Here is a 26078-nt window from a genome sequence, read left to right on the forward strand (position 1 = left end):
CAGTGCGGCACTCCCTCAGTACTGGCCCTCCGATAATGCGGCGCTCCCTCAGTACTGACCCTCTGACAGTGCGGCACTCCCTCAGTACTGACCCTCTGACAGTGCGGCGCTCCCTCAGTACTGACCCTCTGCCAGTGCCGCACTCCTCAGTACTGACCCTCTGACAGTGTGGCACTCCCCCAGTACTGACCCTCTGACAGTGCGGCACTCCCCCAGTACTGACCCTCTGACAGTGCAGCGCTCCCTCAGTACTGACCCTCCGACAGTGCGGTGCTCCCTCAATACTGACCCTCTGACAGTACAGCACTCCCTCAGTACTGACCCTCTGACAGTGCGGCACTCCCCCAGTACTGACCCTCTAACAGTGCGGCACTCCCTCAGTACTGACCCTCCGACAGTGCGGTGCTCCCTCAGTACTGATGCTCCGGCAGTGCGGTGCTCCCTCAGTACTGACCCTCTGACAGTACAGCACTCCCTCAGTACTGACCCTCTAACAGTGCGGCACTCCCCCAGTACTGACCCTCTAACAGTGCGGCACTCCCTCAGTACTGACCCTCTGACAGTGCGGTCCTCCCCCAGTACTGATGCTCTAACAGTGCGGCACTCCCCCAGTACTGACCCTCTGACAGTGCGGTGCTCCCTCAGTACTGATGCTCCGCAGCACTTAAATCAGTCGCAGTGGAGAACAGGGATTGTGAGTGCTTCTGGCATATTGTGGATCGAGGATCTCCAACAGAGCAGTGGGTTCTTCCTGGGAGATTTTGACAGAGTGTTCTCTGTGCAACCTGGCGTGGGAGAGCAATGAAAGCTTTTATCAGCCGTGTTAAGTGCTCAAACAGATTGAGAATCTCAAATTACTGGGGCGGTTTCTAAAATCATCGGTCTAATCTTCGGGACACAACAGAGCAGTTCATTTTTCTCGGTTTGTGTGTGGATGACCCTCTCCTTTCGTCCCGTGTCACGATTGTGTGTGAGCAGAGGGTCATCTCCGAGCAAAATGTCTTTTGCTTTGAGGTTTCTGCCCCATCTCCACACTCAACTCTCTTCACTGTCACTGAGCCGTTAAATAGAGAGGGCTGGTCGCTATGTCTCTGCATCTCACATTGCGTTCCCCTGGGACTGCCCCTGATTATCTCCCTCCATCCATTAGCGGTGAGCGAGGGAGAGCGAGAGCGACAGATAGATAGATAGAGAGAGAAAGTGAGAGACAGAGAGGCAGAGGGAGAAGTCGAGAGAGAGAGAGACAGTGAGAGAGAGGGAGAGGCAGAGAGAGAGACAGTGAGAGATAGGGAGAGGCCGAGAGAGATTGAGACAGTGAGAGAGATGGAGAGGCAGAGAGAGAGAGAGTGAGAGAGAGGGAGAGGCAGAGAGAGAGACAGTGAGAGATAGGGAGAGGCAGAGAGAGAGAGAGTGAGAGAGATGGAGAGGCAGAGAGAGAGACAGTGAGCGAGAGGGAGAGGCAGAGAGAGAGAGACCGATAGAGAGGGTGAGGCACAGAGAGAGTCAGAGAGGGAGACAGAGAGAGAGACAGAGAGAGACAGAAAGTGAGACAAAAGAGAGAGACAGAGAGAGACACAGAGAAAGAGACACAGAGAGAGAGACCGAGAGAGACAGAGATAGAGAGGGACAGAGACCTAGAAAGAGACCGAGAAAGAAATAAGTAAGGCAGAGAGAGAGAGACAGAGAGACCAAGAAAGAGAGAGAGACAGAGAGCGAGAGAAACAAAGACTGAGTGTATTTACGGGAGGAAGAGAGCGGGGAGAAAGATACAGAGAAGGAAGGACAGAGTGAGAGAGAGGGAGGGAGACACAGACAGAGAACGACAGAGTGAGAGAGAGAGACAGAGTGAGAGGCAAAGGGAGCGACAAAAGCAGAGAGAGGGAGAGTTAGGGACAGCAGCAAAGGTAGCGACAGAGGTTGGGGGAGAGTCAAAGGAAGGGTAAGTGAGAGCAAGAGAAGTAGGAAGATTGAAACGGAGAAAAAGAGGGAGAGATAGTGAGAGCGGGGGGAGAGGGGTCGAGAGAGGGAGAGGGAAAGAGACAGAGGGAGAGAGAGGGAGAGAGAGAGACAGAGAGAGAGAGACAGAGCGAGGGAGAGACAGAAAGAGACAGAGAGAGAGATAGAGAGAGACAGAGAGAGAGAGAGAGATAGAGAGAGAGAGAGACAAAGAGAGTGCAACCGCGAGAGAGTGAGACAGAGAGAGAGTGAGACAGAGAGAGAGAGAGAGAGAGACAGAATCACCGAGAGTGACAGAGGGAGAGAGAGAGACAGAGAGAGTGCAACCGCGAGAGAGTGAGACAGTGAGAGAGTGAGACAGAGAGAGAGAGAGACAGAATCACCGAGAGTGAGAGAGAGAGTGGGAGAGAGAGAGCGAGAGAGGGGAAGGGGGAGGAGAACAGCAGAGGAAACACTTTTGTCTGACCAGGCAAGATTAGGAGGCTCAGGACTACTTAAGTGCCGGAGGAGACGGCGACCACCTCTCTCTCTCTGTGAAATATTCCGGAGTGTCTCACCGGCAGAGGGATCGCTCGGCAGCCAGAATGTTCCTCGCAATTGTGATCTTAGCGAGCTTCACCGAGTTAACCCAGGGCCAGGATTTGCGAGCCCGGGAGGTCAGCAAAGGAGTGGTAAGCAAATTCTGAGTGGGTGGGTGGGGGGGGGGGGGTCTCGACCATCTCTCTGACAGACCCCCCCTGCGTAGAGGGACCGGAGGTAAGCTAGGGTGGTTCCCCCTTCCAGCGGAGGTCTGACAGGAGAAGGGCGGGCAGATTTACGCGAGGCGTCGGAGCTTGCGGAGGGGGGGGGTGCGGAAGGAATTAATTCCTGGGACGGGCGGGGGGGGGGGCTCTGTAATCCGCCAGCTTGAGCTACACCAGGACCAGAGGGGCGTCGAGAGAGAACTTTCAAAGGGGTTGACTTGATCCCTGAGCCGTCGGCGGAGAGCAGGGGACTGAGCCAGGGCGGGCATTGGTCAGTCGGGTCCTGCGGCCACCCTGGGCTAGCACGGTGGGCCAATGGGGCCCGACGGCGCCGGAGGTCCGATCTCTGTTCGTTTGTCCATCGTTGTCCTTCACACGCAGACCTCTTTTGCGCGTAGCACCCCCCCCCCCCCCCCCCGCGCGGCGTGAGCGCCTCGCGTCCCCGGAGAGCGAGCTCCCCGTTCGGGTGGGGAGCGAGGCAGGGTACTTGGGGAGGGGGGGGGGGGGGGGGGGAACAAATTGGTCGTGACAAATTTGGTTTGGTTTGCTACAGGGCGTGGTCGACAGAGAGAGGCCACATCGCTCCTCTTTGCGGGCGCTTGTGAGGCAGGAAGGGGTCCCCAGGTGAGGAAGAGGGGGGTTGAATCAGGGCTGGTACAGCAGCCGAGGCAGAGAGTGACTGCGGTTTCTGTTGGTCTCTGAGAGGGTGAGACCAGGGGGGACGCAGCTGCGCAGAACCAAGGAAAGGGAGGAAGCCACAGACATCACTGGGCTGAACTTCGAACGGGGACGGTGATTAGAAAGCAACAGGGAACTGGCAGCGATGTGGTCACCTCGCTGGATCAGTAATCCAGCGGAATCTCCGGGGTCCAGGGGTTCAATTCCCACCCTGGCAACTGGGAGAACTCAAACCTGATCGATAAAAGGGAGCATCGCAACTCCAGTCGCCGAGGCGACGGCCGGCAATTGGCGTTTCGGAAATTCGATCGGCAGAGCGCGGGACTGGATTCCCCGTTTCCTGACGCGTGTGCGGTGACGAGGCGGAGAATCCGTTTTAATTTCTCCCCCCCCCCCCCCCCCTGAAAAGCGGCCTACTCCAGGAGTACGCCGCGCCGATTATCGACGGCCTCAGGGCATTGCCTGGGGCCTGCCCCGCGAGGCTCCGTCCCCGGCCAGCCGGGATCCCGACGGCGTGGGTCACACCATTCGGGAGTCCCTCGGGGCCGCCACAGTTGTGGGAAGTCCGATCGGCGGGCGGAGGGGGGGGGGGGGGGCAGGGGGGCTTCATTCAGGGCTGGGGGCAATATGGGCAGCCGATGCGGGGCACGATTTTGCCGGTCCAGGTCCGGGGGCTGAGTCCGCCATGGAGCAGGGCGCGGCCTCGGAACCGGAGGTGGCGGGGGCGCGTATCGGCAGCTCGAACTGCGAGCTCTTCGCTGCCTCCCCGCTGGCCCCCAGCAGAACGGCGAATCGGTGGCCGTTTAGCGCCAGTTTTTCTGGCATAACAGACCACCGTTTGCACGACGGCGTGGGGGGACTTAGTCTCCCAAACCTAGAATCCAGCCCCTGGCCTTTGCACGAATAGAATGGCGCCTGTCCCATCGTACCCGGATGCGAAGAGTCGGAGATGGAAGGACAACCTCCCGTAGGCGTTGGCCAGAACCCGAGGGGGGGTCAAATCGCCCGAGACGACAAAAGGGCAGGGAATCCTGGAAAGGTCCATTCCGAAGGAATTTTGACCAGGCCCGTCTGCAGGTGACGGCTGACTGGGAGGTCAGGTGGCCCTGGCGGGGATCCTCAATCAAGGGCGGGGCAAAGTTTCCGCCATCAAACCGTATTTAGACAAAGGCGTCCGAGGGAGATGGGGATTTGATTTCTCGGCCTGGGCTCGCGTTGCACAGATTGTCAGGCGCGACTTTATAGTTTTTTTAACGGGCGTTCTGGCACTCACGACACACATCCCGCAGTGACTGTGCGTGAGGGAGCGTGGGAGAGGGTCCAAAACCTTCCTCTCCTCCCTGCCCGCTCCTCATCCAACCAGCTCCGTGATCCAATTATTGCTGCCAATAACAAAGATTCATAGACAAGAAAACTGAGAGGAGAATATGAAGATCATCGCAATGAAGCGCGACATTTGGAATGAACAATATATTCATCAGATGTAGTACAGTGTGGGAAAATGTGACGATGTCCACTTTGGTAGCAAGAATACATCAGCACAACATTATTTAAATGGAGGGAGATTGCAGAGCACTGGGGTATAGAGGGATCTGGGTGTAGCTGCGGTACAGAGGGATCTGGGTGTTGCTGTGGTACAGAGGGATCTGGGTGTTGTTGTGGTACAGAGGGATCTGGGTGTTGCTGTGGTACAGAGGGATCTGGGTGTTGCTGTGGTAAAGAGGGATCTGGGTGTTGCTGCGGTACAGAGGGATCTGGGTATTGCTGTGGTACAGAGGGATCTGGGTGTTGCTGTGGTACAGAGGGATCTGGGTGTTGCTGCGGTACAGAGGGATCTGGGTGTTGCTGTGGTACAGAGGGATCTGGGTGTTGCTGTGGTACAGAGGGATCTGGATGTAGCTGCGGTACAGAGGGATCTGGGTGTTGCTGTGGTACAGAGGGATCTGGGTGTTGCTGCGGAACAGAGGGATCTGGGTGTTGCTGCGGTATAGAGGGATCTGGGTGTTGCTGCGGTACAGAGGGATCTGGGTGTTGCTGCGGTACAGAGGGATCTGGGTGTTGCTGCGGTACAGAGGGATCTGGGTCTTGCTGCGGTACAGAGGGATCTGGGTGTTGCTGTGGTACAGAGGGATCTGCGTGTTGCTGTGGTACAGAGGGATCTGGATGTTGCTGTGGTACAGAGGGATCTGGGTGTTGCTGCGGTACAGAGGGATCTGAGTGTCGCTGCGGTACAGAGGGATCTGGGTGTTGCTGCGGTACAGAGGAATCTGGGTGTTGCTGCGGTACAGAGGGATCTGGGTGTTGCTGTGGTACAGAGGGATCTGGGTGTTGCTGTGGTACAGAGGGATCTGGGTGTTGCTGTGGTACAGAGGGATCTGGATGTAGCTGCGGTACAGAGGGATCTGTGTGTTGCTGTGGTACAGAGGGATCTGGGTGTTGTTGCGGTACAGAGGGATCTGGGTGTTGCTGTGGTGCAGCGGGATCTGGGTGTTGCTGCGGTACAGAGGGATCTGGGTGTTGCTGCGGTACAGAGGGATCTGTGTGTTGCTGTGGTACAGAGGGATCTGGGTGTTGCTGTGGTACAGAGGGATCTGGGTGTTGCTGTGGTACAGAGGGATCTGGGTGTTGCTGTTGTACAGAGGGGTTTGGGTGTCGCTGCGGTACAGAGGGATCTGGGTGATGCTGTGGTGCAGAGGGATCTGGGTGTTGCTGTGGAACAGAGAGATCTGTGTGTTGCTGTGGTACAGAGGGATCTGGGTGTTGCTGTGGTACAGAGGGATCTGGGTGTTGCTGTGGTACAGAGGGATCTGGGTGTTGCTGTGGAACAGAGGGATCTGGGTGTCGCTGTGGTACAGAGGTATCTGGGTGTTGCTGCGGTACAGAGACATCTGGGTGTTGCTGCGGTAGAGAGGGATTTGGGTGTTGCTGCGGAACAGAAGGATCTGGGTGTTGCTGTGGTACAGAGGGATCTGGGTGTTGCTGCGGTACAGAGGGATCTGGGTGTTGCTGCGGTACAGAGGGATCTGGGTGTCGCTGCGGTACAGAAGGATCTGGGTGTTGTTGCGGTACAGACGGATCAGGGTGTTGCTGTGGTACAGAGGGATCTGGGTGTTGCTGTGGTACAGAGCGATCTGGGTGTTGCTGTGGTACAGAGGGATCTGGGTGTCGCTGCGGTGCAGAGGGATCTGGGTGTTGCTGTTGTACAGAGGGATCAGGGTGTTGCTGTGGTACAGAGGGATCTGGGTGTTGATATGGTACAGAGGGATCTGGGTGTTGCTGTGGTACAGAGGGATCTGGGTGTCGCTGCGGTGCAGAGGGATCTGGGTGTTGCTGTTGTACAGAGGGATCTGGATGTTGCTGTGGTACAGAGGGATCTGGGTGTTGCTGCGGTACAGAGGGATCTGGGTGTAGCTGTGGTGCAGGGGGATCTGGGTGTTGCTGCGGTACAGAGGGATCTGGGTGTTGCTGCGGTACAGAGGGATCTGTGTGTTGCTGTGGTACAGAGGGATCTGGGTGTTGTTGCGGTACAGAGGGATCTGGGTGTTGCTGTGGTGCAGCGGGATCTGGGTGTTGCTGCGGTACAGAGGGATCTGGGAGTTGCTGCGGTACAGAGGGATCTGTGTGTTGCTGTGGTACAGAGGGATCTGGGTGTTGCTGTGGTACAAAGGGATCTGGGTGTTGCTGTGGTACAGAGGGATCTGGGTGTTGCTGTTGTACAGAGGGGTCTGGGTGTCGCTGCGGTACAGAGGGATCTGGGTGATGCTGTGGTGCAGAGGAATCTGGGTGTTGCTGTGGTACAGAGAGATCTGGGTGTTGCTGTGGTACAGAGGGATCTGGGTGTTGCTGTGGTACAGAGGAACCTGGGTGTTGCTGCGGTACAGAGGCATCTGGGTGTTGCTGCGGTAGAGAGGGATCTGGGTGTTGCTGCGGTACAGAGGGATCTGGGTGTTGCTGTGGTACAGAGGGATCTGGGTGTTGCTGCGGTACAGAGGGATCTGGGTGTCGCTGCGGTACAGAAGGATCTGGGTGTTGCTGCGGTACAGACGGATCAGGGTGTTGCTGTGGTACAGAGGGATCTGGGTGTTGCTGTGGTACAGAGGGATCTGGGTGTTGCTGTGGTACAGAGGGATCTGGGTGTCGCTGCGGTGCAGAGGGATCTGGGTGTTGCTGTTGTACAGAGGGATCAGGGTGTTGCTGTGGTACAGAGGGATCTGGGTGTTGATGTGGTACAGAGGGATCTGGGTGTTGCTGTGTTACAGAGGGATCTGGGTGTCGCTGCGGTGCAGAGGGATCTGGGTGTTGCTGTTGTACAGAGGGATCTGGATGTTGCTGTGGTACAGAGGGATCTGGGTGTTGCTGTGGTACAGAGGAATCTGGGTGTTGCTGTGGTACAGAGGGATCTGGGTGTGGCTGTGGTACAGAGGGATCACGGTGTCGCTGTGGTACAGAGGGATCTGGGTGTTGCTGTGGTACAGAGGGATCTGGGTGTTGCTGCAGTACAGAGTGATTAGGGTGTTGTTGCGGTACAGAGGGATCTGGGTGTTGCTGTGGTACAGAGGGACCTGGGTATTGCTGCGGTACAGAGGGATCTGGGTGTCGCTGCGGTACAGAGCGATCTGGGTGTTGCTGTGGTACAGAGGAATCTGGGTGTTGCTGCGGTACACAGGGATCTGTGTGTTGCTGTGGTACAGAGGGATCTGGGTGTTGCTGCGGTACAGAGGGATCTGGGTGTTGCTGTGGTACAGAGGGATCTGGGTGTTGCTGCGGTACAGAGGTATCTGGTTGTTGCTGCGGTACAGAGGGATCTGGGTGTTGCTGTGGTACAGAGGGATCTGGGTGTTGCTGTGGTACAGTGGGATCTGGGAGTTGCTGTGGTACAGCGGGATCTGGATGTAGCTGCGGTACAGAGGGATCTGGGTGTTGCTGCGGTACAGAGCGATCTGGGTGTTGCTGTGGTACAGAGGGATCTGGGTGTTGCTGCGGTACAGAGGGATCTGGGTGTTGCTGTGGTGCAGGGGGATCTGGGTGTTGCTGTGGTGCAGAGGGATCTGGGTGTTGCTGCGGTACAGAGGGATCTGTGTGTTGCTGTGGTACAGAGGGATCTGGGTGTTGTTGCGGTACAGAGGGATCTGGGTGTTGCTGTGGTGCAGCGGGATCTGGGTGTTGCTGCGGTACAGAGGGATCTGGGAGTTGCTGCGGTACAGAGGGATCTGTGTGTTGCTGTGGTACAGAGGGATCTGGGTGTTGCTGTGGTACAGAGGGATCTGGGTGTTGCTGTGGTACAGAGGGATCTGGGTGTTGCTGTTGTACAGAGGGGTCTGGAAGTCGCTGCGGTACAGAGGGATCTGGGTGTTGCTGTGGTGCAGGGGGATCTGGGTGTTGCTGTGGTGCAGAGGGATCTGGGTGTTGCTGCGGTACAGAGGGATCTGTGTGTTGCTGTGGTACAGAGGGATCTGGGTGTTGTTGCGGTACAGAGGGATCTGGGTGTTGCTGTGGTGCAGCGGGATCTGGGTGTTGCTGCGGTACAGAGGGATCTGGGAGTTGCTGCGGTACAGAGGGATCTGTGTGTTGCTGTGGTACAGAGGGATCTGGGTGTTGCTGTGGTACAGAGGGATCTGGGTGTTGCTGTGGTACAGAGGGATCTGGGTGTTGCTGTTGTACAGAGGGGTCTGGAGGTCGCTGCGGTACAGAGGGATCTGGGTGATGCTGTGGTGCAGAGGGATCTGGGTGTTGCTGTGGTACAGAGGGATCTGGGTGTTGCTGTGGTACAGAGGGATCTGGGTGTTGCTGTGGTACAGAGGGATCTGGGTGTTGCTGTGGTACAGAGGGATCTGGGTGTTGCTGTGGTACAGAGGGATCTGGGTGTCGCTGTGGTACAGAGGGATCTGGGTGTTGCTGCGGTACAGAGGCATCTGGGTGTTGCTGCGGTAGAGAGGGATATGGTTGTTGCTGCGGTACAGAGGGATCTGGGTGATGCTGTGGTGCAGAGAGATCTGGGTGTTGCTGTGGTACAGAGGGATCTGGGTGTTGCTGTGGTACAGAGGGATCTGGGTGTTGCTGTGGTACAGACGGATCTGGGTGTTGCTGTGGTACAGAGGGATCTGGGTGTTGCTGTGGTACAGAGGGATCTGGGTGTCGCTGTGGTACAGAGGGATCTGGGTGTTGCTGCGGTACAGAGGCATCTGGGTGTTGCTGCGGTAGAGAGGGATATGGGTGTTGCTGCGGTACAGAGGGATCTGGGTCTTGCTGCGGTACAGAGGGATCTGGGTGTCGCTGCGGTACAGAAGGATCTGGGTGTTGCTGCGGTACAGACGGATCAGGGTGTTGCTGTGGTACAGAGGGATCTGGGTGTTGCTGTGGTACAGAGGGATCTGGGTGTTGCTGTGGTACAGAGGGATCTGGGTGTCGCTGCGGTGCAGAGGGATCTGGGTGTTGCTGTTGTACAGAGGGATCAGGGTGTTGCTGTGGTACAGAGGAATCTGGGTGTTGCTGTGGTACAGAGGGATCTGGGTGTTGCTGTGGTACAGAGGGATCTGGATGTTGCTGTGGTACAGAGGGATCTGGGTGTTGCTGTGGTACAGAGGAATCTGGGTGTTGCTGTGGTACAGTGGGATCTGGGTGTGGCTGTGGTACAGAGGGATCTGGGTGTCGCTGCGGTACAGAGGGATCTGGGTGATGCTGTGGTGCAGGGGGATCTGGGTGTTGCTGCGGTACAGAGGGATCTGGGTGTTGCTGTGGTACAGAGGGATCTGGGTGTTGCTGTGGTACAGAGGGATCACGGTGTCGCTGTGGGACAGAGGGATCTGGGTGTTGCTGCGGTACAGAGGCATCTGGGTGTTGCTGCGGTAGAGAGGGATATGGTTGTTGCTGCGGTACAGAGGGATCTGGGTGATGCTGTGATGCAGAGAGATCTGGGTGTTGCTGTGGTACAGAGGGATCTGGGTGTTGCTGTGGTACAGAGGGATCTGGGTGTTGCTGTGGTACAGAGGGATCTGGGTGTTGCTGTGGTACAGAGGGATCTGGGTGTTGCTGTGGTACAGAGGGATCTGGGTGTCGCTGTGGTACAGAGGGATCTGGGTGTTGCTGCGGTACAGAGGCATCTGGGTGTTGCTGCGGTAGAGAGGGATCTGGGTGTTGCTGCGGTACAGAGGGATCTGGGTCTTGCTGCGGTACAGAGGGATCTGGGTGTCGCTGCGGTACAGAAGGATCTGGGTGTTGTTGCGGTACAGACGGATCAGGGTGTTGCTGTGGTACAGAGGGATCTGGGTGTTGCTGTGGTACAGAGGGATCTGGGTGTTGCTGTGGTACAGAGGGATCTGGGTGTCGCTGCGGTGCAGAGGGATCTGGGTGTTGCTGTTGTACAGAGGGATCAGGGTGTTGCTGTGGTACAGAGGGATCTGGGTGTTGATGTGGTACAGAGGGATCTGGGTGTTGCTGTGGTACAGAGGGATCTGGATGTTGCTGTGGTACAGAGGGATCTGGGTGTTGCTGTGGTACAGAGGAATCTGGGTGTTGCTGTGGTACAGTGGGATCTGGGTGTGGCTGTGGTACAGAGGGATCTGGGTGTCGCTGCGGTACAGAGGGATCTGGGTGTTGCTGTGGTACAGAGGGATCACGGTGTCACTGTGGGACAGAGGGATCTGGGTGTTGCTGTGGTACAGAGGGATCTGGGTGTTGCTGCAGTACAGAGGGATTAGGGTGTTGTTGCGGTACAGAGGGATCTGGGTGTTGCTGTGGTACAGAGGGATCTGGGTGTTGCTGCGGTACAGAGGGATCTGGGTGTCACTGCGGTACAGAGGGATCTGGGTGTCGCTGCGGTACAGAAGGATCTGGGTGTTGCTGCGGTACAGACGGATCAGGGTGTTGCTGTGGTACAGAGGGATCTGGGTGTTGCTGTGGTACAGAGGGATCTGGGTGTTGCTGTGTTACAGAGGGATCTGGGTGTCGCTGCGGTGCAGAGGGATCTGGGTGTTGCTGTTGTACAGAGGGATCAGGGTGTTGCTGTGGTACAGAGGGATCTGGGTGTTGATGTGGTACAGAGGGATCTGGGTGTTGCTGTGGTACAGAGGGATCTGGGTGTCGCTGCGGTGCAGAGGGATCTGGGTGTTGCTGTGGTACAGAGGGATCTGGGTGTTGCTGCAGTACAGAGGGATTAGGGTGTTGTTGCGGTACAGAGGGATCTGGGTGTTGCTGTGGTACAGAGGGATCTGGGTGTCGCTGCGGTACAGAGGGATCTGGGTGTTGCTGTGGTACAGAGGGATCTGGGTGTTGCTGCGGTGCAGAGGGATCTGTGTGTTGCTGTGGTACAGAGGGATCTGGGTTTTGCTGCGGTACAGAGGGATCTGGGTGTTGCTGTGGTACTGAGGGATATCGGTGTTGTTGTGGTACAGAGGGATCTGGGTGTTGCTGTGGTACAGAGGGATCTGGGTGTTGCTGCGGTACAGAGGGATCTGGGCGTCGCTGCGGTACAGAGGGATCTGGGTGTTGCTGTGGTACAGAGGGATCTGGGTGTTGCTGTGGTACAGAGGGATCTATGTGTTGCTGTGGTACAGAGGGATCTGGGTGTTGCTGTGGTACAGAGGGATCTGGGTGTTGCTGTGGTAAAGAGGGATCTGGGTGTTGCTGTGGTACAGAGGGATCTGGGTGTCGCTGTGGTACAGAGGGATCTGGGTGTTGCTGCGGTACAGAGGCATCTGGGTGTTGCTGCGGTAGAGTGGGATCTGGGTGTTGCTGCGGTACAGAGGGATCTGGGTGTTGCTGTGGTGCAGAGGGATCTGGGTGTTGCTGTTGTACAGAGGGATCAGGGTGTTGCTGTGGTACAGAGGGATCTGGGTGTTGATGTGGTACAGAGGGATCTGGGTGTTGCTGTGGTACAGAGGGATCTGGGTGTTGCTGCTGTACAGAGGGATCTGGGTGTTGCTGCGGTACAGAGGGATCTGGGTGTCGCTGCGGTACAGAAGGATCTGGGTGTTGCTGCGGTACAGACGGATCAGGGTGTTGCTGTGGTACAGAGCGATCTGGGTGTTGCTGTGGTACAGAGGGATCTGGGTGTTGCTGCGGTACAGAAGGATCTGGGTGTTGCTGCGGTACAGACGGATCAGGGTGTTGCTGTGGTACAGAGGTATCTGGGTGTTGCTGTGGTACAGAGGGATCTGGGTGTTGCTGTGGTACAGAGGGATCTGGGTGTCGCTGCGGTACAGAAGGATCTGGGTGTTGCTGCGGTACAGACGGATCAGGGTGTTGCTGTGGTACAGAGGGATCTGGGTGTTGCTGTGGTACAGAGGGATCTGGGTGTTGCTGTGGTACAGAGGGATCTGGGTGTCACTGCGGTGAAGAGGGATCTGGGTGTTGCTGTTGTACAGAGGGATCAGGGTGTTGCTGTGGTACAGAGGGATCTGGGTGTTGATGTGGTACAGAGGGATCTGGGTGTTGCTGTGGTACAGAGGGATCTGGATGTTGCTGTGGTACAGAGGGATCTGGGTGTTGCTGTGGTACAGAGGAATCTGGGTGTTGCTGTGGTACAGTGGGATCTGGGTGTGGCTGTGGTACAGAGGGATCTGGGTGTCGCTGCGGTACAGAGGGATCTGGGTGATGCTGTGGTGCAGGGGGATCTGGGTGTTGCTGCGGTACAGAGGGATCTGGGTGTTGCTGTGGTACAGAGGGATCTGGGTGTTGCTGTGGTACAGAGGGATCACGGTGTCGCTGTGGGACAGAGGGATCTGGGTGTTGCTGCGGTACAGAGGTATCTGGGTGTTGCTGTGGTACAGAGGGATCTGGGTGTTGCTGTGGTACAGAGGGATCTGGGTGTCGCTGCGGTACAGAAGGATCTGGGTGTTGCTGCGGTACAGACGGATCAGGGTGTTGCTGTGGTACAGAGGGATCTGGGTGTTGCTGTGGTACAGAGGGATCTGGGTGTTGCTGTGGTACAGAGGGATCTGGGTGTCGCTGCGGTGCAGAGGGATCTGGGTGTTGCTGTTGTACAGAGGGATCAGGGTGTTGCTGTGGTACAGAGGGATCTGGGTGTTGATGTGGTACAGAGGGATCTGGGTGTTGCTGTGGTACAGAGGGATCTGGATGTTGCTGTGGTACAGAGGGATCTGGGTGTTGCTGTGGTACAGAGGAATCTGGGTGTTGCTGTGGTACAGTGGGATCTGGGTGTGGCTGTGGTACAGAGGGATCTGGGTGTCGCTGCGGTACAGAGGGATCTGGGTGATGCTGTGGTGCAGGGGGATCTGGGTGTTGCTGCGGTACAGAGGGATCTGGGTGTTGCTGTGGTACAGAGGGATCTGGGTGTTGCTGTGGTACAGAGGGATCACGGTGTCGCTGTGGGACAGAGGGATCTGGGTGTTGCTGCGGTACAGAGGCATCTGGGTGTTGCTGCGGTAGAGAGGGATATGGTTGTTGCTGCGGTACAGAGGGATCTGGGTGACGCTGTGATGCAGAGAGATCTGGGTGTTGCTGTGGTACAGAGGGATCTGGGTGTTGCTGTGGTACAGAGGGATCTGGGTGTTGCTGTGGTACAGAGGGATCTGGGTGTTGCTGTGGTACAGAGGGATCTGGGTGTTGCTGTGGTACAGAGGGATCTGGGTGTCGCTGTGGTACAGAGGGATCTGGGTGTTGCTGCGGTACAGAGGCATCTGGGTGTTGCTGCGGTAGAGAGAGATCTGGGTGTTGCTGCGGTACAGAGGGATCTGGGTCTTGCTGCGGTACAGAGGGATCTGGGTGTCGCTGCGGTACAGAAGGATCTGGGTGTTGCTGCGGTACAGACGGATCAGGGTGTTGCTGTGGTACAGAGGGATCTGGGTGTTGCTGTGGTACAGAGGGATCTGGGTGTTGCTGTGGTACAGAGGGATCTGGGTGTCGCTGCGGTGCAGAGGGATCTGGGTGTTGCTGTTGTACAGAGGGATCAGGGTGTTGCTGTGGTACAGAGGGATCTGGGTGTTGATGTGGTACAGAGGGATCTGGGTGTTGCTGTGGTACAGAGGGATCTGGATGTTGCTGTGGTACAGAGGGATCTGGGTGTTGCTGTGGTACAGAGGAATCTGGGTTTTGCTGTGGTACAGTGGGATCTGGGTGTGGCTGTGGTACAGAGGGATCTGGGTGTCGCTGCGGTACAGAGGGATCTGGGTGATGCTGTGGTGCAGGGGGATCTGGGTGTTGCTGCGGTACAGAGGGATCTGGGTGTTGCTGTGGTACAGAGGGATCTGGGTGTTGCTGTGGTACAGAGGGATCACGGTGTCGCTGTGGGACAGAGGGATCTGGGTGTTGCTGTGGTACAGAGGGATCTGGGTGTTGCTGCAGTACAGAGGGATTAGGGTGTTGTTGCGGTACAGAGGGATCTGGGTGTTGCTGTGGTACAGAGGGATCTGGGTGTTGCTGCGGTACAGAGGGATCTGGGTATCGCTGCGGTACAGAGGGATCTGGGTGTCGCTGCGGTACAGAAGGATCTGGGTGTTGCTGCGGTACAGACGGATCAGGGTGTTGCTGTGGTACAGAGGGATCTGGGTGTTGCTGTGGTACAGAGGGATCTGGGTGTTGCTGTGGTACAGAGGGATCTGGGTGTCGCTGCGGTGCAGAGGGATCTGGGTGTTGCTGTTGTACAGAGGGATCAGGGTGTTGCTGTGGTACAGAGGGATCTGGGTGTTGATGTGGTACAGAGGGATCTGGGTGTTGCTGTGGTACAGAGGGATCTGGGTGTCGCTGCGGTGCAGAGGGATCTGGGTGTTGCTGTGGTACAGAGGGATCTGGGTGTTGCTGCAGTACAGAGGGATTAGGGTGTTGTTGCGGTACAGAGGGATCTGGGTGTTGCTGTGGTACAGAGGGATCTGGGTGTTGCTGCGGTACAGAGGGATCTGGGTGTCACAACGGTACAGAGGGATCTGGGTGTTGCTGTGGTACAGAGGGATCTGGGTGTTGCTGCGGTGCAGAGGGATCTGTGTGTTGCTGTGGTACAGAGGGATCTGGGTTTTGCTGCGGTACAGAGGGATCTGGGTGTTGCTGTGGTACTGAGGGATATCGGTGTTGTTGTGGTACAGAGGGATCTGGGTGTTGCTGTGGTACAGAGGGATCTGGGTGTTGCTGCGGTACAGAGGGATCTGGGCGTCGCTGCGGTACAGAGGGATCTGGGTGTTGCTGTGGTACAGAGGGATCTGGGTGTTGCTGTGGTACAGAGGGATCTATGTGTTGCTGTGGTACAGAGGGATCTGGGTGTTGCTGTGGTACAGAGGGATCTGGGTGTTGCTGTGGTAAAGAGGGATCTGGGTGTTGCTGTGGTACAGAGGGATCTGGGTGTCGCTGTGGTACAGAGGGATCTGGGTGTCGCTGCGGTACAGAGGGATCTGGGTGTCGCTGCGGTACAGAAGGATCTGGGTGTTGCTGCGGTACAGACGGATCAGGGTGTTGCTGTGGTACAGAGGGATCTGGGTGTTGCTGTGGGACAGAGGGATCTGGGTGTTGCTGTGGTACAGAGGCATCTGGGTGTTGCTGCGGTGCAGAGGGATCTGGGTGTTGCTGTTGTACAGAGGGATCAGGGTGTTGCTGTGGTACAGAGGGATCTGGGTGTTGCTGTGGTACAGAGGGATCTGGGTGTTGCTGTGGTACAGAGGGATCACGGTGTCGCTGTGGGACAGAGGGATCTGGGTGTTGCTGCGGTACAGAGGCATCTGGGTGTTGCTGCGGTAGAGAGGGATATGGTTGTTGCTGCGGTACAGAGGGATCTGGGTGACGCTGTGGTACAGAGGGATCACGGTGTCGCTGTGGGACAGAGGGATCTGGGTGTTGCTGTGGTACAGAGGGATCTGGGTGTTGCTGCAGTACAGAGGGATTAGGGTGTTGTTGCGGTACAGAGGGATCTGGGTGTTGCTGTGGTACAGAGGGATCTGGGTGTTGCTGCGGTACAGAGGGATCTGGGTATCGCTGCGGTACAGAGGGATCTGGGTGTCGCTGCGGTACAGAAGGATCTGGGTGTTGCTGCGGTACAGACGGATCAGGGTGTTGCTGTGGTACAGAGGGATCTGGGTGTTGCTGTGGTACAGAGGGATCTGGGTGTTGCTGTGGTACAGAGGGATCTGGGTGTCGCTGCGGTGCAGAGGGATCTGGGTGTTGCTGTTGTACAGAGGGATCAGGGTGTTGCTGTGGTACAGAGGGATCTGGGTGTTGATGTGGTACAGAGGGATCTGGGTGTTGCTGTGGTACAGAGGGATCTGGGTGTCGCTGCGGTGCAGAGGGATCTGGGTGTTGCTGTGGTACAGAGGGATCTGGGTGTTGCTGCAGTACAGAGGGATTAGGGTGTTGTTGCGGTACAGAGGGATCTGGGTGTTGCTGTGGTACAGAGGGATCTGGGTGTTGCTGCGGTACAGAGGGATCTGGGTGTCGCAACGGTACAGAGGGATCTGGGTGTTGCTGTGGTACAGAGGGATCTGGGTGTTGCTGCGGTGCAGAGGGATCTGTGTGTTGCTGTGGTACAGAGGGATCTGGGTTTTGCTGCGGTACAGAGGGATCTGGGTGTTGCTGTGGTACTGAGGGATATCGGTGTTGTTGTGGTACAGAGGGATCTGGGTGTTGCTGTGGTACAGAGGGATCTGGGTGTTGCTGCGGTACAGAGGGATCTGGGCGTCGCTGCGGTACAGAGGGATCTGGGTGTTGCTGTGGTACAGAGGGATCTGGGTGTTGCTGTGGTACAGAGGGATCTATGTGTTGCTGTGGTACAGAGGGATCTGGGTGTTGCTGTGGTACAGAGGGATCTGGGTGTTGCTGTGGTAAAGAGGGATCTGGGTGTTGCTGTGGTACAGAGGGATCTGGGTGTCGCTGTGGTACAGAGGGATCTGGGTGTCGCTGCGGTACAGAGGGATCTGGGTGTCGCTGCGGTACAGAAGGATCTGGGTGTTGCTGCGGTACAGACGGATCAGGGTGTTGCTGTGGTACAGAGGGATCTGGGTGTTGCTGTGGGACAGAGGGATCTGGGTGTTGCTGTGGTACAGAGGGATCTGGGTGTCGCTGCGGTGCAGAGGGATCTGGGTGTTGCTGTTGTACAGAGGGATCAGGGTGTTGCTGTGGTACAGAGGGATCTGGGTGTTGATGTGGTACAGAGGGATCTGGGTGTTGCTGTGGTACAGAGGGATCTGGGTGTCGCTGCGGTGCAGAGGGATCTAGGTGTTGCTGTGGTACAGAGGGATCTGGGTGTTGCTGCAGTACAGAGGGATTAGGGTGTTGTTGCGGTACAGAGGGATCTGGGTGTTGCTGTGGTACAGAGGGATCTGGGTGTTGCTGCGGTACAGAGGGATCTGGGTGTCGCTGCGGTACAGAGGGATCTGGGTGTTGCTGTGGTACAGAGGGATCTGGGTGTTGCTGTGGTACAGAGGGATCTGGGTGTTGCTGCGGTACAGAAGGATCTGGGTGTTGCTGCGGTACAGACGGATCAGGGTGTTGCTGTGGTACAGAGGGATCTGGGTGTTGCTGTGGTACAGAGGGATCTGGGTGTTGCTGTGGTACAGAGGGATCTGGGTGTCGCTGCGGTACAGAAGGATCTGGGTGTTGCTGCGGTACAGACGGATCAGGGTGTTGCTGTGGTACAGAGGGATCTGGGTGTTGCTGTGGTACAGAGGGATCTGGGTGTTGCTGTGGTACAGAGGGATCTGGGTGTCGCTGCGGTGCAGAGGGATCTGGGTGTTGCTGTTGTACAGAGGGATCAGGGTGTTGCTGTGGTACAGAGGGATCTGGGTGTTGATGTGGTACAGAGGGATCTGGGTGTTGCTGTGGTACAGAGGGATCTGGATGTTGCTGTGGTACAGAGGGATCTGGGTGTTGCTGTGGTACAGAGGAATCTGGGTGTTGCTGTGGTACAGTGGGATCTGGGTGTGGCTGTGGTACAGAGGGATCTGGGTGTCGCTGCGGTACAGAGGGATCTGGGTGATGCTGTGGTGCAGGGGGATCTGGGTGTTGCTGCGGTACAGAGGGATCTGGGTGTTGCTGTGGTGCAGAGGGATCTGGGTGTTGCTGCAGTACAGAGGGATTAGGGTGTTGTTGCGGTACAGAGGGATCTGGGTGTTGCTGTGGTACAGAGGGATCTGGGTGTTGCTGCGGTACAGAGGGATCTGGGTGTCGCTGCGGTACAGAGGGATCTGGGTGTTGCTGTGGTACAGAGGGATCTGGGTGTTGCTGTGGTACAGAGGGATCTGGGTGTTGCTGCGGTACAGAAGGATCTGGGTGTTGCTGCGGTACAGACGGATCAGGGTGTTGCTGTGGTACAGAGGGATCTGGGTGTTGCTGTGGTACAGAGGGATCTGGGTGTTGCTGTGGTACAGAGGGATCTGGGTGTCGCTGCGGTACAGAAGGATCTGGGTGTTGCTGCGGTACAGACGGATCAGGGTGTTGCTGTGGTACAGAGGTATCTGGGTGTTGCTGTGGTACAGAGGGATCTGGGTGTTGCTGTGGTACAGAGGGATCTGGGTGTCGCTGCGGTGCAGAGGGATCTGGGTGTTGCTGTTGTACAGAGGGATCAGGGTGTTGCTGTGGTACAGAGGGATCTGGGTGTTGATGTGGTACAGAGGGATCTGGGTGTTGCTGTGGTACAGAGGGATCTGGATGTTGCTGTGGTACAGAGGGATCTGGGTGTTGCTGTGGTACAGAGGAATCTGGGTGTTGCTGTGGTTCAGTGGGATCTGGGTGTGGCTGTGGTACAGAGGGATCTGGGTGTCGCTGCGGTACAGAGGGATCTGGGTGATGCTGTGGTGCAGGGGGATCTGGGTGTTGCTGCGGTACAGAGGGATCTGGGTGTTGCTGTGGTGCAGAGGGATCTGGGTGTTGCTGTGGTACAGAGGGATCACGGTGTCGCTGTGGGACAGAGGGATCTGGGTGTTGCTGCGGTACAGAGGCATCAGGGTGTTGCTGCGGTAGAGAGGGATATGGTTGTTGCTGCGGTACAGAGGGATCTGGGTGACGCTGTGATGCAGAGAGATCTGGGTGTTGCTGTGGTACAGAGGGATCTGGGTGTTGCTGTGGTACAGAGGGATCTGGGTGTTGCTGTGGTACAGAGGGATCTGGGTGTTGCTGTGGTACAGAGGGATCTGGGTGTTGCTGTGGTACAGAGGGATCTGGGTGTCGCTGTGGTACAGAGGGATCTGGGTGTTGCTGCGGTACAGAGGCATCTGGGTGTTGCTGCGGTAGAGAGAGATCTGGGTGTTGCTGCGGTACAGAGGGATCTGGGTCTTGCTGCGGTACAGAGGGATCTGGGTGTCGCTGCGGTACAGAAGGATCTGGGTGTTGCTGCGGTACAGACGGATCAGGGTGTTGCTGTGGTACAGAGGGATCTGGGTGTTCCTGTGGTACAGAGGGATCTGGGTGTTGCTGTGGTACAGAGGGATCTGGGTGTCGCTGCGGTGCAGAGGGATCTGGGTGTTGCTGTTGTACAGAGGGATCAGGGTGTTGCTGTGGTACAGAGGGATCTGGGTGTTGATGTGGTACAGAGGGATCTGGGTGTTGCTGTGGTACAGAGGGATCTGGATGTTGCTGTGGTACAGAGGGATCTGGGTGTTGCTGTGGTACAGAGGAATCTGGGTGTTGCTGTGGTACAGTGGGATCTGGGTGTGGCTGTGGTACAGAGGGATCTGGGTGTCGCTGCGGTACAGAGGGATCTGGGTGATGCTGTGGTGCAGGGGGATCTGGGTGTTGCTGCGGTACAGAGGGATCTGGGTGTTGCTGTGGTACAGAGGGATCTGGGTGTTGCTGTGGTACAGAGGGATCACGGTGTCGCTGTGGGACAGAGGGATCTGGGTGTTGCTGTGGTACAGAGGGATCTGGGTGTTGCTGCAGTACAGAGGGATTAGGGTGTTGTTGCGGTACAGAGGGATCTGGGTGTTGCTGTGGTACAGAGGGATCTGGGTGTTGCTGCGGTACAGAGGGATCTGGGTGTCGCTGCGGTACAGAGGGATCTGGGTGTCGCTGCGGTACAGAAGGATCTGGGTGTTGCTGCGGTACAGACCGATCAGGGTGTTGCTGTGGTACAGAGGGATCTGGGTGTTGCTGTGGTACAGAGGGATCTGGGTGTTGCTGTGGTACAGAGGGATCTGGGTGTCGCTGCGGTGCAGAGGGATCTGGGTGTTGCTGTTGTACAGAGGGATCAGGGTGTTGCTGTGGTACAGAGGGATCTGGGTGTTGAGGTGGTACAGAGGGATCTGGGTGTTGCTGTGGTACAGAGGGATCTGGGTGTCACTGCGGTGCAGAGGGATCTGGGTGTTGCTGAGGTACAGAGGGATCTGGGTGTTGCTGCAGTACAGAGGGATTAGGGTGTTGTTGCGGTACAGAGGGATCTGGGTGTTGCTGTGGTACAGAGGGATCTGGGTGTTGCTGCGGCACAGAGGGATCTGGGTGTCGCAACGGTACAGAGGGATCTGGGTGTTGCTGTGGTACAGAGGGATCTGGGTGTTGCTGCGGTGCAGAGGGATCTGTGTGTTGCTGTGGTACAGAGGGATCTGGGTTTTGCTGCGGTACAGAGGGATCTGGGTGTTGCTGTGGTACTGAGGGATATCGGTGTTGTTGTGGTACAGAGGGATCTGGGTGTTGCTGTGGTACAGAGGGATCTGGGTGTTGCTGCGGTACAGAGGGATCTGGGCGTCGCTGCGGTACAGAGGGATCTGGGTGTTGCTGTGGTACAGAGGGATCTGGGTGTTGCTGTGGTACAGAGGGATCTATGTGTTGCTGTGGTACAGAGGGATCTGGGTGTTGCTGTGGTACAGAGGGATCTGGGTGTTGCTGTGGTACAGAGGGATCTGGGTGTTGCTGCAATACAGAGGGATTAGGGTGTTGTTGCGGTACAGAGGGATCTGGGTGTTGCTGTGGTACAGAGGGATCTGGGTGTTGCTGCGGTACAGAGGGATCTGGGTATCGCTGCGGTACAGAGGGATCTGGGTGTCGCTGCGGTACAGAAGGATCTGGGTGTTGCTGCGGTACAGACGGATCAGGGTGTTGCTGTGGTACAGAGGGATCTGGGTGTTGCTGTGGTACAGAGGGATCTGGGTGTTGCTGTGGTACAGAGGGATCTGGGTGTCGCTGCGGTGCAGAGGGATCTGGGTGTTGCTGTTGTACAGAGGGATCAGGGTGTTGCTGTGGTACAGAGGGATCTGGGTGTTGATGTGGTACAGAGGGATCTGGGTGTTGCTGTGGTACAGAGGGATCTGGGTGTCGCTGCGGTGCAGAGGGATCTGGGTGTTGCTGTGGTACAGAGGGATCTGGGTGTTGCTGCAGTACAGAGGGATTAGGGTGTTGTTGCGGTACAGAGGGATCTGGGTGTTGCTGTGGTACAGAGGGATCTGGGTGTTGCTGCGGTACAGAGGGATCTGGGTGTCGCAACGGTACAGAGGGATCTGGGTGTTGCTGCGGTACAGAGGGATCTGGGTGTCGCTGCGGTACAGAGGGATCTGGGTGTTGCTGTTGTACAGAGGGATCAGGGTGTTGCTGTGGTACAGAGGGATCTGGGTGTTGATGTGGTACAGAGGGATCTGGGTGTTGCTGTGGTACAGAGGGATCTGGATGTTGCTGTGGTACAGAGGGATCTGGGTGTTGCTGTGGTACAGAGGAATCTGGGTGTTGCTGTGGTACAGTGGGATCTGGGTGTGGCTGTGGTACAGAGGGATCTGGGTGTCGCTGCGGTACAGAGGGATCTGGGTGATGCTGTGGTGCAGGGGGATCTGGGTGTTGCTGCGGTACAGAGGGATCTGGGTGTTGCTGTGGTGCAGAGGGATCTGGGTGTTGCTGCAGTACAGAGGGATTAGGGTGTTGTTGCGGTACAGAGGGATCTGGGTGTTGCTGTGGTACAGAGGGATCTGGGTGTTGCTGCGGTACAGAGGGATCTGGGTGTCGCTGCGGTACAGAGGGATCTGGGTGTTGCTGTGGTACAGAGGGATCTGGGTGTTGCTGTGGTACAGAGGGATCTGGGTGTTGCTGCGGTACAGAAGGATCTGGGTGTTGCTGCGGTACAGACGGATCAGGGTGTTGCTGTGGTACAGAGGGATCTGGGTGTTGCTGTGGTACAGAGGGATCTGGGTGTTGCTGTGGTACAGAGGGATCTGGGTGTCGCTGCGGTACAGAAGGATCTGGGTGTTGCTGCGGTACAGACGGATCAGGGTGTTGCTGTGGTACAGAGGTATCTGGGTGTTGCTGTGGTACAGAGGGATCTGGGTGTTGCTGTGGTACAGAGGGATCTGGGTGTCGCTGCGGTGCAGAGGGATCTGGGTGTTGCTGTTGTACAGAGGGATCAGGGTGTTGCTGTGGTACAGAGGGATCTGGGTGTTGATGTGGTACAGAGGGATCTGGGTGTTGCTGTGGTACAGAGGGATCTGGATGTTGCTGTGGTACAGAGGGATCTGGGTGTTGCTGTGGTACAGAGGAATCTGGGTGTTGCTGTGGTTCAGTGGGATCTGGGTGTGGCTGTGGTACAGAGGGATCTGGGTGTCGCTGCGGTACAGAGGGATCTGGGTGATGCTGTGGTGCAGGGGGATCTGGGTGTTGCTGCGGTACAGAGGGATCTGGGTGTTGCTGTGGTGCAGAGGGATCTGGGTGTTGCTGTGGTACAGAGGGATCACGGTGTCGCTGTGGGACAGAGGGATCTGGGTGTTGCTGCGGTACAGAGGCATCAGGGTGTTGCTGCGGTAGAGAGGGATATGGTTGTTGCTGCGGTACAGAGGGATCTGGGTGACGCTGTGATGCAGAGAGATCTGGGTGTTGCTGTGGTACAGAGGGATCTGGGTGTTGCTGTGGTACAGAGGGATCTGGGTGTTGCTGTGGTACAGAGGGATCTGGGTGTTGCTGTGGTACAGAGGGATCTGGGTGTTGCTGTGGTACAGAGGGATCTGGGTGTCGCTGTGGTACAGAGGGATCTGGGTGTTGCTGCGGTACAGAGGCATCTGGGTGTTGCTGCGGTAGAGAGAGATCTGGGTGTTGCTGCGGTACAGAGGGATCTGGGTCTTGCTGCGGTACAGAGGGATCTGGGTGTCGCTGCGGTACAGAAGGATCTGGGTGTTGCTGCGGTACAGACGGATCAGGGTGTTGCTGTGGTACAGAGGGATCTGGGTGTTCCTGTGGTACAGAGGGATCTGGGTGTTGCTGTGGTACAGAGGGATCTGGGTGTCGCTGCGGTGCAGAGGGATCTGGGTGTTGCTGTTGTACAGAGGGATCAGGGTGTTGCTGTGGTACAGAGGGATCTGGGTGTTGATGTGGTACAGAGGGATCTGGGTGTTGCTGTGGTACAGAGGGATCTGGATGTTGCTGTGGTACAGAGGGATCTGGGTGTTGCTGTGGTACAGAGGAATCTGGGTGTTGCTGTGGTACAGTGGGATCTGGGTGTGGCTGTGGTACAGAGGGATCTGGGTGTCGCTGCGGTACAGAGGGATCTGGGTGATGCTGTGGTGCAGGGGGATCTGGGTGTTGCTGCGGTACAGAGGGATCTGGGTGTTGCTGTGGTACAGAGGGATCTGGGTGTTGCTGTGGTACAGAGGGATCACGGTGTCGCTGTGGGACAGAGGGATCTGGGTGTTGCTGTGGTACAGAGGGATCTGGGTGTTGCTGCAGTACAGAGGGATTAGGGTGTTGTTGCGGTACAGAGGGATCTGGGTGTTGCTGTGGTACAGAGGGATCTGGGTGTTGCTGCGGTACAGAGGGATCTGGGTGTCGCTGCGGTACAGAGGGATCTGGGTGTCGCTGCGGTACAGAAGGATCTGGGTGTTGCTGCGGTACAGACCGATCAGGGTGTTGCTGTGGTACAGAGGGATCTGGGTGTTGCTGTGGTACAGAGGGATCTGGGTGTTGCTGTGGTACAGAGGGATCTGGGTGTCGCTGCGGTGCAGAGGGATCTGGGTGTTGCTGTTGTACAGAGGGATCAGGGTGTTGCTGTGGTACAGAGGGATCTGGGTGTTGAGGTGGTACAGAGGGATCTGGGTGTTGCTGTGGTACAGAGGGATCTGGGTGTCACTGCGGTGCAGAGGGATCTGGGTGTTGCTGAGGTACAGAGGGATCTGGGTGTTGCTGCAGTACAGAGGGATTAGGGTGTTGTTGCGGTACAGAGGGATCTGGGTGTTGCTGTGGTACAGAGGGATCTGGGTGTTGCTGCGGCACAGAGGGATCTGGGTGTCGCAACGGTACAGAGGGATCTGGGTGTTGCTGTGGTACAGAGGGATCTGGGTGTTGCTGCGGTGCAGAGGGATCTGTGTGTTGCTGTGGTACAGAGGGATCTGGGTTTTGCTGCGGTACAGAGGGATCTGGGTGTTGCTGTGGTACTGAGGGATATCGGTGTTGTTGTGGTACAGAGGGATCTGGGTGTTGCTGTGGTACAGAGGGATCTGGGTGTTGCTGCGGTACAGAGGGATCTGGGCGTCGCTGCGGTACAGAGGGATCTGGGTGTTGCTGTGGTACAGAGGGATCTGGGTGTTGCTGTGGTACAGAGGGATCTATGTGTTGCTGTGGTACAGAGGGATCTGGGTGTTGCTGTGGTACAGAGGGATCTGGGTGTTGCTGTGGTACAGAGGGATCTGGGTGTTGCTGCAGTACAGAGGGATTAGGGTGTTGTTGCGGTACAGAGGGATCTGGGTGTTGCTGTGGTACAGAGGGATCTGGGTGTTGCTGCGGTACAGAGGGATCTGGGTATCGCTGCGGTACAGAGGGATCTGGGTGTCGCTGCGGTACAGAAGGATCTGGGTGTTGCTGCGGTACAGACGGATCAGGGTGTTGCTGTGGTACAGAGGGATCTGGGTGTTGCTGTGGTACAGAGGGATCTGGGTGTTGCTGTGGTACAGAGGGATCTGGGTGTCGCTGCGGTGCAGAGGGATCTGGGTGTTGCTGTTGTACAGAGGGATCAGGGTGTTGCTGTGGTACAGAGGGATCTGGGTGTTGATGTGGTACAGAGGGATCTGGGTGTTGCTGTGGTACAGAGGGATCTGGGTGTCGCTGCGGTGCAGAGGGATCTGGGTGTTGCTGTGGTACAGAGGGATCTGGGTGTTGCTGCAGTACAGAGGGATTAGGGTGTTGTTGCGGTACAGAGGGATCTGGGTGTTGCTGTGGTACAGAGGGATCTGGGTGTTGCTGCGGTACAGAGGGATCTGGGTGTCGCAACGGTACAGAGGGATCTGGGTGTTGCTGTGGTACAGAGGGATCTGGGTGTTGCTGCGGTGCAGAGGGATCTGTGTGTTGCTGTGGTACAGAGGGATCTGGGTTTTGCTGCGGTACAGAGGGATCTGGGTGTTGCTGTGGTACTGAGGGATATCGGTGTTGTTGTGGTACAGAGGGATCTGGGTGTTGCTGTGGTACAGAGGGATCTGGGTGTTGCTGCGGTACAGAGGGATCTGGGCGTCGCTGCGGTACAGAGGGATCTGGGTGTTGCTGTGGTACAGAGGGATCTGGGTGTTGCTGTGGTACAGAGGGATCTATGTGTTGCTGTGGTACAGAGGGATCTGGGTGTTGCTGTGGTACAGAGGGATCTGGGTGTTGCTGTGGTAAAGAGGGATCTGGGTGTTGCTGTGGTACAGAGGGATCTGGGTGTCGCTGTGGTACAGAGGGATCTGGGTGTCGCTGCGGTACAGAGGGATCTGGGTGTCGCTGCGGTACAGAAGGATCTGGGTGTTGCTGCGGTACAGACGGATCAGGGTGTTGCTGTGGTACAGAGGGATCTGGGTGTTGCTGTGGGACAGAGGGATCTGGGTGTTGCTGTGGTACAGA

At 56.9% G+C, this 26078-nt stretch overlaps 1 protein-coding gene across 1 annotated transcript in view; it reads left to right on the forward strand.

Moving 5' to 3' along the window:
- The first annotated feature begins 1169 nt into the window (after positions 1 to 1169).
- Positions 1170 to 26078, forward strand: part of LOC140396033 (matrix metalloproteinase-17-like) — a 331390-nt gene continuing 306481 nt past the window's right edge. The window contains exon 1 of the mRNA XM_072484100.1: positions 1170 to 2627. Within this exon, the coding sequence (XP_072340201.1) occupies positions 2541 to 2627 (87 nt within the window). The 5' untranslated portion in view covers positions 1170 to 2540. The remainder of the gene's footprint in view (positions 2628 to 26078) is intronic.

This window comes from Scyliorhinus torazame, chromosome 19 (assembly GCF_047496885.1).
Source record: "Scyliorhinus torazame isolate Kashiwa2021f chromosome 19, sScyTor2.1, whole genome shotgun sequence".
NCBI lineage: Eukaryota > Metazoa > Chordata > Chondrichthyes > Carcharhiniformes > Scyliorhinidae > Scyliorhinus > Scyliorhinus torazame.